Consider the following 16,132-nt stretch of genomic DNA (forward strand, 5'->3'; position numbering starts at 1 on the left):
CTTTCGGGTGGGAGGAACGGAGGTAGGGGACAATGTTCCTATCCTTAAATTTAATTAAAATCAAGTCCCCCGAAATGTCTTTGGGCAGCGTACCTAGCCACCCCACACTCCTGACACTCAGGATTCCGCCGTCTAATGCAGGTGGCAAAGGTCTGTTTTGTTTTAACCAAAAAATCGCTTTGTTAAGCAGATCCTGATGAGTTTCAATTTTGCCGTGACTCAAAGCAGGGGCCCCAGAGAGAACAGTCACGAATGGAGCGGCTTCGGGGGGTAGATTGATGCAGTGCCTTCTGTCAGGTGTAGTCCTTGGTGCTCTATATGGTACGGGTACGGGATTAAGGGTAGCATTCTGGCCTCTTGGAATGAGTGTAACGAAGGGGGGTTCCAGAGTTTGATTTTTTCTGCATGCAGTGGAATTGGACTTTTCATAATTGATAGAGGGAGTAGGGCAAATAGGTGCATCAATTTTATCGGTTGATGAATAGTTCTTTTTTATTGTTTTTTCAATAAAAGTCAACCTGTCCCCTAGATCGTTGATTTTTATGATCAAAGGTGATAAAGCCGAGATTAACAGTTGCTCAATCTGAGCCAGTAAGTTCTTAGCCGGTGTTAGTGAAATTGAGTCAGAGGGACACAATGGGGGGCTAATGCACATTTCGTCCACCTCAACATTTGGTAGATTATCCTCGTTGACCTTATTTTTGACCTCAGCATGCTCCCTTTTGCTGGTTGATTCCCGGGACGTGGTGTTGGTTTGTGCATGAGTTTTATTGGGGGAGAAAGGTACGTCAAATAGAGTGCAATTAAGTTGGTCAGCGTCTGTACCCAATTTAGGTGGGGTCAAAGCTTCCGGTACATACTTTGTGCCACACAGGGCATTCAGCTCCTCCCAGATGGACATGACTAGTGGAAAACACTGCTATATAGGAGTCAATGAACAAATGGAATGGCAGAATTATAGGAAACTTAAAAATATAGGTACCTCCTCTTCCAAAGAATCCAAGTGGGGTGGCCCGTCCCGTCCTCTGCTGGCCTCTGAGGGCCACAGAGGGCCCGCCCTTTGCCCGGGCTTAGCCCGGCGTCCGCGCGCGTCCGCGACGCGGAGGGAGCTTCCTCAATTTGAGCGCCTCCGGGCGCGCTGATCCGGTGGATGTGTGGGCGGGACTGGAACTTCACCCAAGGCTTGCTGGGAGCTGTAGTTCCCCCCAACTGCGTCCGTGGAGCTGGAAACTACGGCGGCAGGGGGAACGAGCAGCGTCAGGGCCCCAGCAGCAGGTGAGGGAAAGTGCGTGTGCCTGCTCCCCTCCTCAGCCCAATTTTGGAAAGAAAGACCCCCGCTCCTCCGTGGGAGCTTCCTCAATTTGAGCGCCTCCGGGCGCGCTGATCCGGTGGATGTGTGGGCGGGACCGGAACTTCACCCAAGGCTTGCTGGGAGCTGTAGTTCCCCCCAACTGCGTCCGTGGAGCTGGAAACTACGGCGGCAGGGGGAACGAGCAGCGTCAGGGCCCCAGCAGCAGGTGAGGGAAAGTGCGTGTGCCTGCTCCCCTCCTCAGCCCAATTTTGGAAAGAAAGACCCCCGCTCCTCCGTGGGAGCTTCCTCAATTTGAGCGCCTCCGGGCGCGCTGATCCGGTGGATGTGTGGGCGGGACCGGAACTTCACCCAAGGCTTGCTGGGAGCTGTAGTTCCCCCCAACTGCGTCCGTGGAGCTGGAAACTACGGCGGCAGGGGGAACGAGCAGCGTCAGGGCCCCAGCAGCAGGTGAGGGAAAGTGCGTGTGCCTGCTCCCCTCCTCAGCCCAAATTTGGAAAGAAAGACCCCCGCTCCTCCGTGGGAGCTTCCTCAATTTGAGCGCCTCCGGGCGCTCTGATCCGGTGGATGTGTGGGCGGGACCGGAACTTCACCCAAGGCTTGCTGGGAGCTGTAGTTCCCCCCAACTGCGTCTGTGGAGCTGGAAACTACGGCGGCAGGGGGAACGAGCAGCATCAGGGCCCCAGCAGCAGGTGAGGGAAAGTGCGTGTGCCTGCTCCCCTCCTCAGCCCAATTTTGGAAAGATCTGTCACTACCATGCAAACTCCACCAAGAGAGGAAAAGACAGTGCATTAAGAGACAGGGCAATGGCAACAGAGACCCACCTCTTTAAAATACAAGAAAAGGTCCTGGCTAAGAGCCTGAAAAACAAGTTACTTACCTTCGGTAACGTGTTTTCTGGTGGATATGGTATCTGCCTGTGGATTCCTCACCTTTTGAATACCCCCTGCGCCAGCATTCAGCGGAAATTCTTTCCTAGCTCTCCTACGTTGCCGAGGACGTCATAATAGCACGGCTCCGCTTGCTCCTCCGTATGACAAACGAGCCTTTAAACGATCAATGGTCCTCTCTCCACACCACTTAGCAATTTTGGACCACGTGGAGGAATACACAGATTTGGTGTAGTGCCTTCTGGATGATAAAATGACATCCACCACATCTGGTGGGAAAGAGAAGGAACTCAGGTTGCCCTGTTCAATCTCCAGGCATGAAGGTGCAGGCTCTGGAGGTGGGGGTGTAGAACCTGCAGAGGGGGGTATGCCAGACACACAGTAGTGTCCAGTATTACCCCTATGAACAGGCTGTGCTGAGAAGGCACCAGGTGAGATTTGGGTACATTTATTGAGAAACTCAAGTTGAACAACAGTTGCGTTGTTGCTCGCAAGTGGTGCAACACCAACTCCGGAGACTCTGCTTTCAACAGCCAGTCATCCAGATAGGGAAAAACAGAATCCCTGACATTCTGAAATGTGCCGCTACCACCGCCATCACCTTTGTAAAGACTCAAGGTGCGGAAGTCAGACCAAACGGAAGGACCGCAAACTAGTAGTGTTGGGATCCCACCGTGAACCGGACATACTTCTGATGCCACTTCAGGATGGGAAGATGAAAATACGCATCCTGCAAATCGATCAACACCATCCAGTCTTCCTGTTGCAGCACAAGAAGAACCTGAGCCAAGGTCAACATTTTCCTGCCAGAGGTAAAGATTTAAAACCCTGAGGTCCAGGATCGGCCTCAATCGACCATCCTTTTTGGGGATCAGGAAATACCTTGAGTAGCAGCCCTGACCCCTTTCCTGCTCTGGAACCACCTCTAACACACCTTTTTGTAGGAAGGTAAGAACCTCCTGCTGCAAAAGCAACATGTGGTCCTCTGAACACCAACCCTGGTGAGGAGGGTAAGGAGAAGGAATCTCTAAAAAAAGGGAGGGTTTACCCATTCTCCACAAGATTTAAAACCCAGCGGTCAGAAGTAATCGATTTCCACTCTTGTAGAAAGTGGGACACCCGACCCCCTACAGGACCAACATGTTCTAAGATGGGGAATCTAGACCTGCTTTCCTGAGGCACCAAAGGTAGGGGGAGGAGAAGAGGAGGAAAACTGCTGATTAGAGGCTCCTCTAAGACGGCCCCTGTTTTTACCCTGTACGATTTGTACAAAGGATTCTGCTGCTGGCTCTTTTGAGGTTGTTGGCGGCCACGAAAGGAAGCAGCTCTTCCAAATCCGCAATACCACTTGGAGCCGTATCCTCTAGACTGTGTTTGAAGGCCCATAGATCCTGCTGTCGCTCTGCTATCCTTATAGTGTTATAAGGCAGAGTCAGCTTTAGTGCAAACAGTCTCGAACCATCAAAGGGCGAATCCAACAGGGTTGCCTGAACATCAGGAAAAAATCCAGATGACCTCAGCCAAGTCAGCCGAGTCAGCTGTGTCCGAACCCGATTGTATAACTTGATGGGCCGCGGCCTGAGAGTCAGAAAGCGCCTCCAAGAAATTATTCAGATCATCCTCAGGTAGCTTTGGGGCTAGCTGTTTGACAGAGTCCATAAGAGCATGGATATATCTCCCAAGTAAACAAGTACCATTAGTGGATTTTAATGTTATACTCGCAGATGAAAATACTTTCTTTGCCGCCTGCCTAATTTTTTTAGAAGGAACCAGAAGATTGTTTTGAGCAAGAAGCTTGGACCACCAAGCTTTCAAGTGATGGATGTGATGAAAGAAACGCAGGATCCCCAGGAGCTGGCTTGTACCTTCTTGCAATAGACCTGGAAACAACTGAAGCAGTCATGGGTCTTTGCCAGAATTCTAAAATAGGTTCTGTCAAGGCCTCATTGAAGGGTACAAGAGGCTCAGAAACTGCAGAAGATGTATTTAAAACCTCAGTTAGAATGTTAGATTTTTATCTCAGCTGAAGGTAACTGCAGATCAAGTAACTCAGCTGCTTTCCTTATTACAACATGATAAGGAGCAACATCCTGTGATCCCCCAGCCTTTGGAGATAAGAGTTCATTCTCAGGGGAAGTATCCAATCCACTGGCTTCCTGTAAACCTTCAAAGTTATCCACAGATTCAACAATCTCTCCCTCCTCCTGTTCCTGTCTACATTCCTCCTCTTCAAGTAGCCTCTGCGCATTCCTCCTAGAGCGCTGCTTCAAAATCGGCGTCGGAGGTGCCAGACGCGGTGCTGGTGATGACGGCATCGGCGTCGATGGAGGACCTTCAGGATCAATCTTCGGCGCCGATCGAATCCGAGGCGGCGTCGACTCGACAACAGATGGAGTCCGAGGAACCGAAGTGGAAGACCTCGGCTCCAGTAAATGCCAAACTGGAGTCTTTGGCATGAATGGCGCCTGGGCATACTGAGGAGGTACACCCAAATTAAAGGCCAATTGTTCCATGGCACCCAAAGGCGCACTAGTTGGATTGGAGGCCCTGGCAAATATGCCAAACATCGCATTTAAAAAATGTATAGGGCCCGTTCCAGGACCAGGAAAAGGAGGATACGGATCCGTACCTTCCTGAACAGGTATCACCTGAGGTTGTTCTGGAATTTGCAGAGCTGGTGAAGACGGTGCCCGCACAGGCGAAGCCGCAGGAGAGGACTCCCTGGGCGCCGGAGACTTACTGGGAGCCGGAGCACCTTTAGGCGTCGAAGAGCCCTTCGACGCCAGCGACCTTGGAGCCGGGGATTGAATCGGCGTCGCCCATGGACAAGGAGAAGGAGATGGAGACACAAAGTCTTTCCTCTGAAGCCACTGAGTCAGAGAAGGCGACCTCGATGCCTTGTTCGGCGCCGAGAACCATGCCTCTTCTTCAACTTCTTGTGTTTTTTTGACCTCGAAGTTTGAGAAGATGGCGACTTCATACGCTTTTGACCACATTTCTCCTTTTTTGCTTTGTGCCATAAAGAGTTTAGCCTCTTGTTCTTTTAGAGCTTTCAGAGTCATCTTCCTGCAGCTTCGAGACCCTTCGACGTCTTGATCAGAAGGCAAAAACCAAAGGCAATCATCATGGGGATCAGTTATCGACATGTGACCACCACACTCCCTGCAGGGCATGAATCCGGACTTATTAGAAGTAGCCATATCTGTAATTCTTCAAGGAAACAAAGTAATCACCAAGAAAATGGAGAGTCCCTCGAAAAACCATTACACGTCGACGGCACAAAAAAAAAGGAACGGAAGTCAGCACGCCGACGAGGTCTTCTTATGGCTCCGATGACATCATACAGAGTCGCGAGCGGAGCCTTGTTATTATGACGTCCTCGTCGACGTGGGAGAGCTAGGAAAGAATTTTTGCGGAATGCTGGCGCAGGTGGTATTCAAAAGGTGAGGAATCCACAGGCAGATGTATCCATCAGAAAGAACTCATTCAAAGCAGAGTTTAAGAGTCACAGTGGGGTTCCCACCACTAATAACAGCATACTGCTACACCTCATAAGGTTAGGGAAAGACTTAGCTGTCAGACAACAGAGATGTGATGCTAAAAAAAGCTTTTGGCAATGTAGAGTTGGGCCCTATGATGCTCGAAGCAATAATACTGAGATGTGAAAAGGTCCCTTTTAGTCTAACACAAGATACGGAATACTAAGAGAAGTATACCAAAACAATGTTGATTTTTCTAACCCATTAGTAACCACAACACCAAACCCTTCTGTAACCATGGACATCCTAATCCAAAGAAATCATGGACGGCCTCATCTGCCAAAAACCAGGGAAACCCTAACCAAGAAGTAACCATTGACACCCTAACACAGCAGTAAATACCAACTCCCTGACCTGTCTGTAACCACAAACACACTAACCTATCTGTAACCACAGACACATGAACCTAGCAGTAACCAGACACCTTAACCCAGCAGTACCCACAGACAGACTAACCTAGAAGAACCCACAGACACTCTAGCCCACCAGAAGCCACAGAAACTAACTCAGCAGTAACCACAGCAACCCTAACCCAGCCATAACCGCAGACACTCTAACCAACCAGTAACCACGGACACTAACTCAGAAGTAGGTGAAGCAACCCTAACCCAGCAATATCCACAGACACACTAACTCTGCAGTAACCACAGACACTCTAACCAACCAGTAGCCACAAACAGGAACTCAGCAGAAACCGCAGACACACTAAGCCTCAAATGCAGCTCCCACCATACAGGAGCAATCCTTTCATCTGTTTCTCTGCCCCCTTGGCAGTGGACAGGGAAACATATGAAGCCTCTGCTTCCAGCAACCTAGAGCATTTATCAGTTCTCGCTTGCTGGAAGCGGAATGTTTTCTCTGACTTGGTGGGAGCTGTGCTCCCACCAAATCACAGAAAACAGCTATGTCCCGAGGGTGGGTGGTCCCCAGGGCCATGTATGGCTCCAGGAGGGGTGTATGCGGTCCCTCTCCTTTGATGCGCACGCCTCCCCTCCCAGTTTTTTAAATATATTTTAGGCCCCAGGGAGGAGGTGGTCCCCGGGGCCGAGGGGGGTTCCACGCAGCATCCCCCTAATGCTTTTATTTTAGCCCTGGGGAGGTGGTGGTCCCCGGGGCTGAAAAGAGCCTCAAGATGGGGGCCTAGTGCACCCCCTCCTTTTATTGATACCGCATGCCCGTGGGTCCTGGACCACCCGGGGGCAAAACAGTAGAGAAGCGCGAGAGGCAGCGCTTCTTCTTTTTTAAATATTTCAGTGGGAGCCGTGGATCTATCATGACTCCCTCCGAAAATGTTAAAAACAATTCTTTTTTACCCCAGCCGGGGTGTCAGCGGTTGCCAGTAGGTAGTTATACTTAGGACAATTCTTCCATAGGAAAAGCATTTTTTGACGTTTCTATAACTTTGGCTCTGGTTGACAAATCTTCAGAAAACCTTCTTAAAAAGGTGTCAAACTAGGTCTTGTTGTGCATGGAACATTTCGGGGTGATCTGTCAAGAGGAGGCCAAGAAAACGGGGTGTGAAAAAACGTGTATTTCCCTTGTTAATTACCATAGGACCTTTTTAATCATGCCTGCTGCAGCCCAAACTGCTGGACAGAATTACACTAAAGTTGACAGAAAGGTAGATTTGGTTATGCATATTATGCTTTCTGTTATTTGGTGTAAATACGTTCAGTAGTTGGTGAGAAATTTAAGAAAATGCAGGTAGTGATATCTCTGGCCACGTCGACTATGAGAAAAATAACAAGCTCATGCTGGGAAATGCACAGCTCTGACTGACTGCCAACACTTAAACCAGGAAGTATTGTCAGCCATATTGGAACTCGGATTCAGCTGAATCACCAAATACATTGTAAAAAGAAAAAGAAAAGAGGCAAGGGTAGCAATACCCTGGCCCCATTAAGGTGCTCCTGGGCTCCAAGAGGGGACCCAGCAGGCCAAATAAGCATTAAAAAAAAACCCACAAGAAATGCAGCGAAATCACGATATTTGCAAATTCAATGTAAAAAAACAAACAAACACAAGTGCGGGCATGCCCGCGCCCCAAAGACCGCCACCTCCCTGGGGCAAATTATGTTAAAATAATGCAGGGTTCCTGTGCGCCCCACCAACTGCCCCGGGGACCGTCACCTCCCTGGGGTTTAAATAAATTAATTTAGGGTGTCCGTCGTGGTCCCCTGGCCCCAGGGACCACCACCTCCACCGGGGCTAAATTGTACATTAGAGGAGGCTGTGCTGCCTCCCTCATGGAGCCCAGATGTCCCTGGGAACTTCCATCACCCATGACTGACTTCTCTTACCTCCCAAGCTGCCCACCCTCGGTAGGTACCTGTTTGCTTTTATTTGGTGGGTGCTGACACCTCCCACCAAGCAAAAGCAAAAATAACTCTGCTTTCTGCAAGCCCGAGCTGTCAAACAGCTCCGGGTTGCAGAAAGCGAAGGTTTCATCTGTTTCTCGAGCTGCCCTCTCCTCTAACAATAATATATAAAACATTTTAAAGGCCGGGTCCCGAGGAATGGGGTCCCCAGGGTCGTAATTGGCCCAGGGAGGGGGCTGCGCACACCTCCCACTGCCCCAACCATAAAAAAATATATATACTTTTTTATAACAGCCCGGGGTAAGGGGGGAAGTCGTCGGAGGCCTGCCCCTTTCTCAGCCAACAGCGCCTCCTTTTACCTCCAGTAAGTCCCACACAGCGGGACTGCTGTGAGCTCATCTAAGGCCAGCCCCCTTTCTCCACCACTCTGCATACACGCCTCCTGATGCACTACTGGTTGGGGATAAAGTCCGCTTGGATACATACTGAGGGTTCTTGGAGGCCAACAACCCCTCCTGCTACCTCCAGTAAGTACGACACAGAGGGATCAACAGCACCTCCTGCTACCTCCAGTAAGTCCCATACAGAGGGATCGCTGAGAGCTCATTCGAGGCCCCACGCCTTTCTCCACCACTCTGCAAATATGCTTCCTGGTTCACTACTGGTTGGGGGATGAAGTCCCCTTGAATGCTCAGGGTCCTTGGGGGCCAAGAACCCCTCCTGTTACGCAGCAGTATTGCTGAGAACTCACAGGATGCCCCACCCCCTTTCGCCACCACTCCTGGAGCCCTACTCATTGGCCAACTAGCCCACCAGGTACCCCCATTAAGCGCAACAGAGTTGCGTTACAGAGAGGTTAAAAAGGGGCATGTCCCCGACCACCTCTCAGCAACGCAGCCCTGTGGCGCTTACTGGATGTAGCTGGTGGGCTAGTTGGCCCCCAGGGACCCTCAAGATTCAAGGGGACTTAATCCCCTAACTTACAACGTGCTAGGGGGCACATTTGCACAGTAGTGCAGGAAGGGGCGGGCCTGACATAAGAAGTTAGCAATTGTGCTGTGTGGGACTTACTGGTGGTAATAAAAGGGATAGTTGGCCCCCAAGGTTGACTTTAGGGGATAACTACTCCTCCTGTTACCTCCAGTAAATCACACACAGTGGGATTGCTAAGAGGTGTTTCTGAGGCCACACTCACCTTTCTCCACCACTCTGGAAACGCAACAGGTATGTTTTAGTTAAAAATTAGCATTTAAAAAACCTTAGAAATTCACTGAAAAAAACATAGGTTTCAAGGACGTTATAGTTAGAAATTAGCATTTAAAAAAACAATGAAATTCACTGAAAAAACCATAGGTTATAGTTATAGTTAGTTGGATATTTCACTCGTACAAAAACAGAGAAATTCCACAGTTATAGTTAGTTCAGCTAACTATAACTCGTCCCCCCCAATGCACTGCTGATGACGTCACATATTACATCATTCATGACATGTTCCGTGACATCACTGATGACATCACTGATCATACCTCAAATGACCACACTGATGACATCATCCACGTGAAAATCTGATGCACCTCCTCACACTCCAATATAACCTTTGATACACCCACTGTAAAATACAGACTACCATTTTTGAAACCATCGACACACCAATACCAGTTACTACATACGGACTCACTGATTCCTAGGTCTACACACACATCTACTCATTCACCCATACAATCACTCATACATGCAGTCACTCATCAATACAACACTATCATATGCACTCATACACCTATACAGACACTCACATACCACCACTCATCCATGGAGTTACTCACACACCTAGTTAGTCATTCAAAGAATTAATCACACTCCCATTTACTTACCTATACAGTTATACACACACCACCTCATTTATTCATACAGATACTAACACATACTTACTGTCTTATATAATCACTGATACAAGTACACACTCATCCATACAGCCACTCTCACAATCACTGACTCTCACGTATAGTCATTTATATACTCCAACTCTCACATACACTGCCTTTTACATATGTAGTTACTTGGACAGGTACCACTGAGACATCCATTCACTCACCAACACACCCATACACACACTCACCCACCCATACAGCTGTTTCCACATGCACTCTTGAACCCACCCACCCAGTGTATCAACCACTCACACATCTATGTACAGTCACATACCTCCTACCCACCCACACACACAGTCAGTCAGTCTCCCATACAAATACTCAGGCATATAGACACTCATGTAGCTACTGAACAACCCATGCAGCAGCTTACACAACAACAGACAGACTGATACAGACATTCACACAGTTTAGTCACTAACCCATGCATTCAGTAAGACACATTTAATCACTCACTTATACAATCAGTCACTCACCTACTAAATCCTCTATCCATACACTTATACACCCACTCATTCTTCAATACACCTTGGCATATATATAAAACATATTTAAACTTTACAGAAACACACCGTCACTGGATGATGTCATCAGTGATGTCATTTGAGATGTCATCAGTGATGTCACTAACAGCAGAATTTCTCTGGTTTTGTATGAGTAAAATGTCTAACTAACTATAACGTCCCTGAAACCTAGGGTTTTTCAGTGAATATCTAAGTTCTGTATTCTGGGGTCGATAATTTTGCGGATCACTATTTGTGACCTTTATATTCTATATATTGTGAACATGTGATCATGGCATCTATAGAATATTGCTACAGGGCTCAATACACTTTAATTCTTAATAACCATATAGTACTTCATGCTTGTACTCATGACACCAATAAAGGACATGATGCCTTTGTTCATGGCACTCACAGCTGTATCAATGTTACTGCATATGTCTGTTCCTGGTGATGGCAGCATTTTATAAAAGCTCGCTTTTGCTATATATTGGATAATACGCTTCTATTTTTGTTGCCTATCAGATACTGCATGCTTTCTTTATGGTATAGTCCTCCTCTATACATGGGGACTATAGGATTCAATGTACTTTTTTTCTTATTTTCTATACAATGCTTCTATTTGCGGTGCTTATGGAGCACTGTGCGACTCTGTTTATGGTTATACAAACCATCATCCATGTCACAGCATACAATACAGGATTCTGTTTGTTTTTGGTCTTGTTGCCTATGGAGAGCAATGTGCTGTTAGTTAGGGTGCCCAACATATACTGCACACCTCTACCCCCTTTGCCACAAGATCTAGACTTACACCTCTACTGATAAGCCCCCCTCTTGATAGACCCTCTAGCATCCGCTTGGTACCTGCATGACGCGGACATTGTCCGACCGGTGGATCTCGGTGTCCTTCACCACCTTCCTCTGTAGTGTAGCCAGGCTGTGCTCCAGGTGCTCGCGCTGTCTGGAATACTCCCGGTGGATGTCCGCGTCTACGCCCACGATTTCCAACTGTGGAACAGGCAAGGACAATGTGGAGTATGATCGTGGCAGCACAGTGTAAAGTAAATAGAGATGCACAGGAGAACAAGCAGTTCACAGGATCACAACGTCCTATCACAGAACTCACAAAACAAAGTCAGAGAAAGAAATGTATACACACATGTAACCTACATAGCACAAAGCTAGCAATAAAGCAATGGACCATTGTTGAAGAGGGTAATGAGGTGGAGAAAACAAATGGAAATGGAGGTTGAAGTTGTTGAGGGCATGGCTACTGGGCAAAGGGGACAGGAGAGGTGGGGTAACAGATGCGTGCCGTTTAACGAGAGGTAGGTAAAGAGGCACTAGAATTGGAGTTAGATTGTCAAACATTTAATCTGAGACCACAAGGGAAGCAGAAATCTCTTTAGCAGATGCTGTTGAGCAAGGAGTAATATGGAGATGGGGTGTGGTAGAAGAGCAATGTCTGCTGGAAGAGTTGTTGGCAGTGGGTGATGAGGGAGTCTCTTCCTGAGTTTACAGTCACTGTGAGTCTACACTGTGGCAAGGGAGCGCCTCTAACACCTCAAGCACTGGTATAGAGGACATGGACACACTCCACGGTCAGGAGTCTTTTGATTTCATCCAGCTGCATTGCAGACTTTACTCCTCAAAACGTCTTCATGTGTCCCAGAACCAGACCTGCCTTTCGTAGCATTGGTTCTGATGGTCCTTTGAGCTATTCTGCACCGCCGGCATGGGACACTGAAAACTTTTCTCAATTCCTAGAACTGTTAAGAACAGCTGTCAGGGCCCAGACAGTTCTATGGACATCACACAACTCAACCAAAAGTAATGACCTCCAGCATCCCTGGGTCACCAGATTATGGCCACCACAAAGTGACCAGAAACATGACCAGTTAACACAAGAGAGGCAGGTGGTCTCAAGGCATTACAATAAGTATGGACGGTGAAATGGCCAGAGTACTTTAATGAAGAGAGGGGAGACTCACCATATTAGAGGAATTTGGTCAGATCCTATAGAGGGACACATTATGAGAGATGTGACAGGGAATATCGGATAGCATGAATCTGACTCAGGGGAATTGGCCCCTCTCACAGTCTCTGGTGTCAACACACACTTGCACTACTGCTTGGCAGTGGATACAGGCTTTCAGGGGAATAGGGCTGTTGACGTAAATGAGTTTCAGCCAGACACACCAGCCGAAGCCTGCACATGCTTGTGCTAGGATGCTCAGAAGTAAGGAAAAGGCAAGAGATGAGACTTACCGCATCAGAGGTATGCACATACTTGCTGTACAGCTCAACAACAGTGTCCTTCAGCTTCTTGGGTTCTTGAATGTATCCCACACAGTTGTGAAGATCTGTCTTGAATCTTTTGACAACAGCTTCAATATCACGCACCTGTGATTAGTAGGAGACAAGAGAAAGCATGTAGATGTTGCATCTGAACTCATAAATCACACACATGAACACTTGTCAATCCAAGGAGCTTTCTTTAGATGGTAATCGCTCCAGCCTGTGGCGACTAAGAGATGAGCTGTCTGCCTAGACTAGCGAGGAAGAGAACCTCCCTACTATAGCCTCTTGTTGGGAGACAAACACACACACACAATGTGGGCTAGTATTATAGGAGGCTATTGCAACATAATAGTACAATATTGAAAAAATTGTGGTGGTAAAAAAGAAAAATAAGAATGTGAATATGAGCACAGCTACAATGGGAATTTCCATAATTTCCTTTCCTTCTGAGTCACTGGTAATAGAAACACCATCCATTGACACAGTTTAAACATGATAAGTGGGATGAAGCATTGCACAACTGTTTGCTTGAACAGGGGTGTGAGCCCTCAGTTCGCACAGCAAAGTCTGTAGAAGCCGGACTGGATCATCAGCCAAAGTGCATGGAAAGTAAACATTCTGAATGAAATCATTTGCACCTCATTCCCTCAGAGAACACAAGGTGTCCTGGTTGTTTGAATTTGCAGGAGGAGCCTGGCATGACATGGTGTCCATGTGATGTCTGACCCACAGTGTGAAGAATCTCTTGAGAAGTCTAACAGACTTAAATATTGCTGGACCTGGCCCATTTTCCAGAGTTATACCCACACTTCTTGCCTTCCTCCTATTATTTTTCTGACTCTCTTTTTGTTGGCTTTGGGACTCTGGGCACTTTACCACTGCTAACCAGTGCTAAAATGCATGTACTTTCTCCCTAAAACAGGGTATGATTGGGTTACACCTGTTTGGCATATTTAATTTATGTATAGGTTCCTTGAAAAGCAGTATACCATATTCGCAGGGCCTGTAAATTAAATGCTACTAGTGGGTCTGCAGCACTAATTGTGCCACCCACAGAAGTAGCTTATTAAACTTGTCTCAAGCCTGCCACTGCAGGGCCTCTGTGCACAGTTTACTGCCTTGGCATTTAAAACTACTTGCAAAGCCTTAAGCTCCCCTTTTATTACACATAGGTCACCCCTAGCGTAGGCCCAAGGTAGCCCTATGTGCAGGGTGCTGAGTAAGTAAAAGGACGGACATGGAGCCTCTATTGTGTAGCATGTCCTGGTAGTGACAAACAGCTTATTTTGTTTCTCACTACTGGGAGGCCTACTCTTCTCATAGGCTAGCATTGGGAATTCCCTTATATACATTTAAGCTGTAATTCAAATAGTGCTGAGAAATCCTGCTTACTGGTGTAGTTAGATTTTACATCACTATTTTAGAAATGTCACTTTTAGAAAGTGGGCATTTCTCTGTGCTTATGACTCTTTGCGCTTTGCAGCCTGACCCCAATCCACGTCTAGGGCTTGGTGACAGCTGCACTTGGTGCATACTTTCCAGGCGGCCACAACACAGGAAGGGATGGGTGTGACAGGGGATACATCTGCATTCATCTAATATATGAATGAGGTCGCAAAAACCCCATAAGCCTAGTTAGACTAGGCAGCAATTGTGCAAAATCCGGTACACAAGCTGGAAGCAAAGCAGGGCATCACGGATGCAACAGCAGCAGATGTGTGCCCTGGAAATGACTTTGATGTGATAGACAGGTGCAATCTATCCAGTTTTTGTACCTTATTTTACACGCTGCACAGTTGGAAGTTAGAATTCTTCAGTCAGGACCCTGAGACCGTAGGTGAATGGTGACACTTACTTTGTAAGCAAGAAACGTCCTGGACATGTTAGGAATAGGTAAAGCTATATGCTGGGTTATTGACAGATGTATATTCTAGGAATAGTGATGGCCAATCAGAGATAGGGTTCTTAGGAACCGTGAGTGATCTAGCCGGCACCACTTAGAGAAAGGCTTTCTAGGAATAGTGATCAAGGGGATGCGCAGGGGACAGAGGCCTCTAGTGTAGACCCCTTGAGTAGAGATCCTCTCTACTCCTGCCACAGGGAGAGTGATCCTCTACTGCAGCCCCATGGACCATGGGTAGAGCAACTCTCTACATTGTTGACCAGGGATAAACATCATCTCTACCATAGCTTTATAGCCCACCGTATCGGGTTATATATTGCAAATAAAGGCTCAATCTAGCATTAAATGCCCGAGCCGAGGCTGGTCTTTTATGGCCAGTATAGCCCACTACAGTGGGCTTTAAAGCTTTATTAGATCATTGGAATGTTAGGCGCTCCATTGAAGACCATGGAGTAGTTCAGGACAATAATAGCTGGTGCAAGTTTTCGGCTCAATTCGAGGGATTGTCCTTCTTTTTTGTCTTTTTTAATTTAGAACTTTCTACCCTCGGTGGGTGGAATGTTCTAACAGCTTTATAGACCTACTGGCTAGGGCTATACCAGTTTAAAAAACAATGCCCTCTGCCTCATTGTAGGCCCTCGTCTGCAGCTTGGGCTTGTAACTTGGGTCCAGAGCCTTTGAACAACTTGTATAACCCTTAACAGGAGGATATACTGTGACCTCCAGGGACAGAGGTCCTAACTGCTGTTACTCTCTCGTCCATGCCCTCTTTTAGATGGTTTGCCTGATACAGTTCTTCTACAATGTGGGACCCAGGGGCAGCGGTTCCTTCAGCTGTTATCCTCTTGTCTATACCCTCTCTTAGATAATCTGCCGGATACAGTACATCTACCCTATAGCCCCCGGGGACAGAGGCCGTATCTAATGTTAGCCTCTTGGTTATGTCCTCTTTTAGAAGGTCTACCTGACACAGCTCTTCTACACTGTGGCTCCCAGGGACAGAGGTTGCATCTACTGTTATCATCTCATTAATGTCCTCTCTTAGATGGTCTACCTGACACAGCTCTTCTACACTGTAGCCCCTGGGGACAGAGGTCACTTCTACTGTTAGCCTCTCGTCTATGTCCTCTCTTAGAGGGTCTACCTGACACAGCTCTTCTACACTGTGGCTCCCAGGGACAGAGGTTGCATCTACTGTTATCAACTCATTAATGTCCTCTCTTAGATGGTCTACCTGACACAGCTCTTCTACACTGTAGCCCCTGGGGACAGAGTTCGCATCTACTGTTAGCCTCTCTTTTATGTCCTCTCATAGAAGGTCTACCTGACACAGCTCTTATACACTGTGGCTCCCAGGGACAGAGGTTGCATCTACTGTTATCATCTCATTAATGTCCTCTCTTAGATGGTCTACCTGACACAGCTCTTCTACACTGTAGCC

General features: G+C 47.6%; 1 protein-coding gene across 1 annotated transcript in view; it reads right to left on the reverse strand.

The window, feature by feature from the left end:
- The window catches only part of CFAP57 (cilia and flagella associated protein 57), a 403,172-nt gene that overhangs the window by 37,780 nt on the left and 349,260 nt on the right, over positions 1 to 16,132 (reverse strand). The window contains exons 19-20 of the mRNA XM_078672374.1: positions 12,756 to 12,890; positions 11,352 to 11,495 (exon numbers count right to left, since the gene is read on the reverse strand). Of these exons, the coding sequence (XP_078528500.1) occupies positions 11,352 to 11,495; positions 12,756 to 12,890 (279 nt within the window). The remainder of the gene's footprint in view (positions 1 to 11,351; positions 11,496 to 12,755; positions 12,891 to 16,132) is intronic.

Source organism: Lissotriton helveticus, chromosome 1_2 (assembly GCF_964261635.1).
Source record: "Lissotriton helveticus chromosome 1_2, aLisHel1.1, whole genome shotgun sequence".
Lineage (NCBI taxonomy): Eukaryota > Metazoa > Chordata > Amphibia > Caudata > Salamandridae > Lissotriton > Lissotriton helveticus.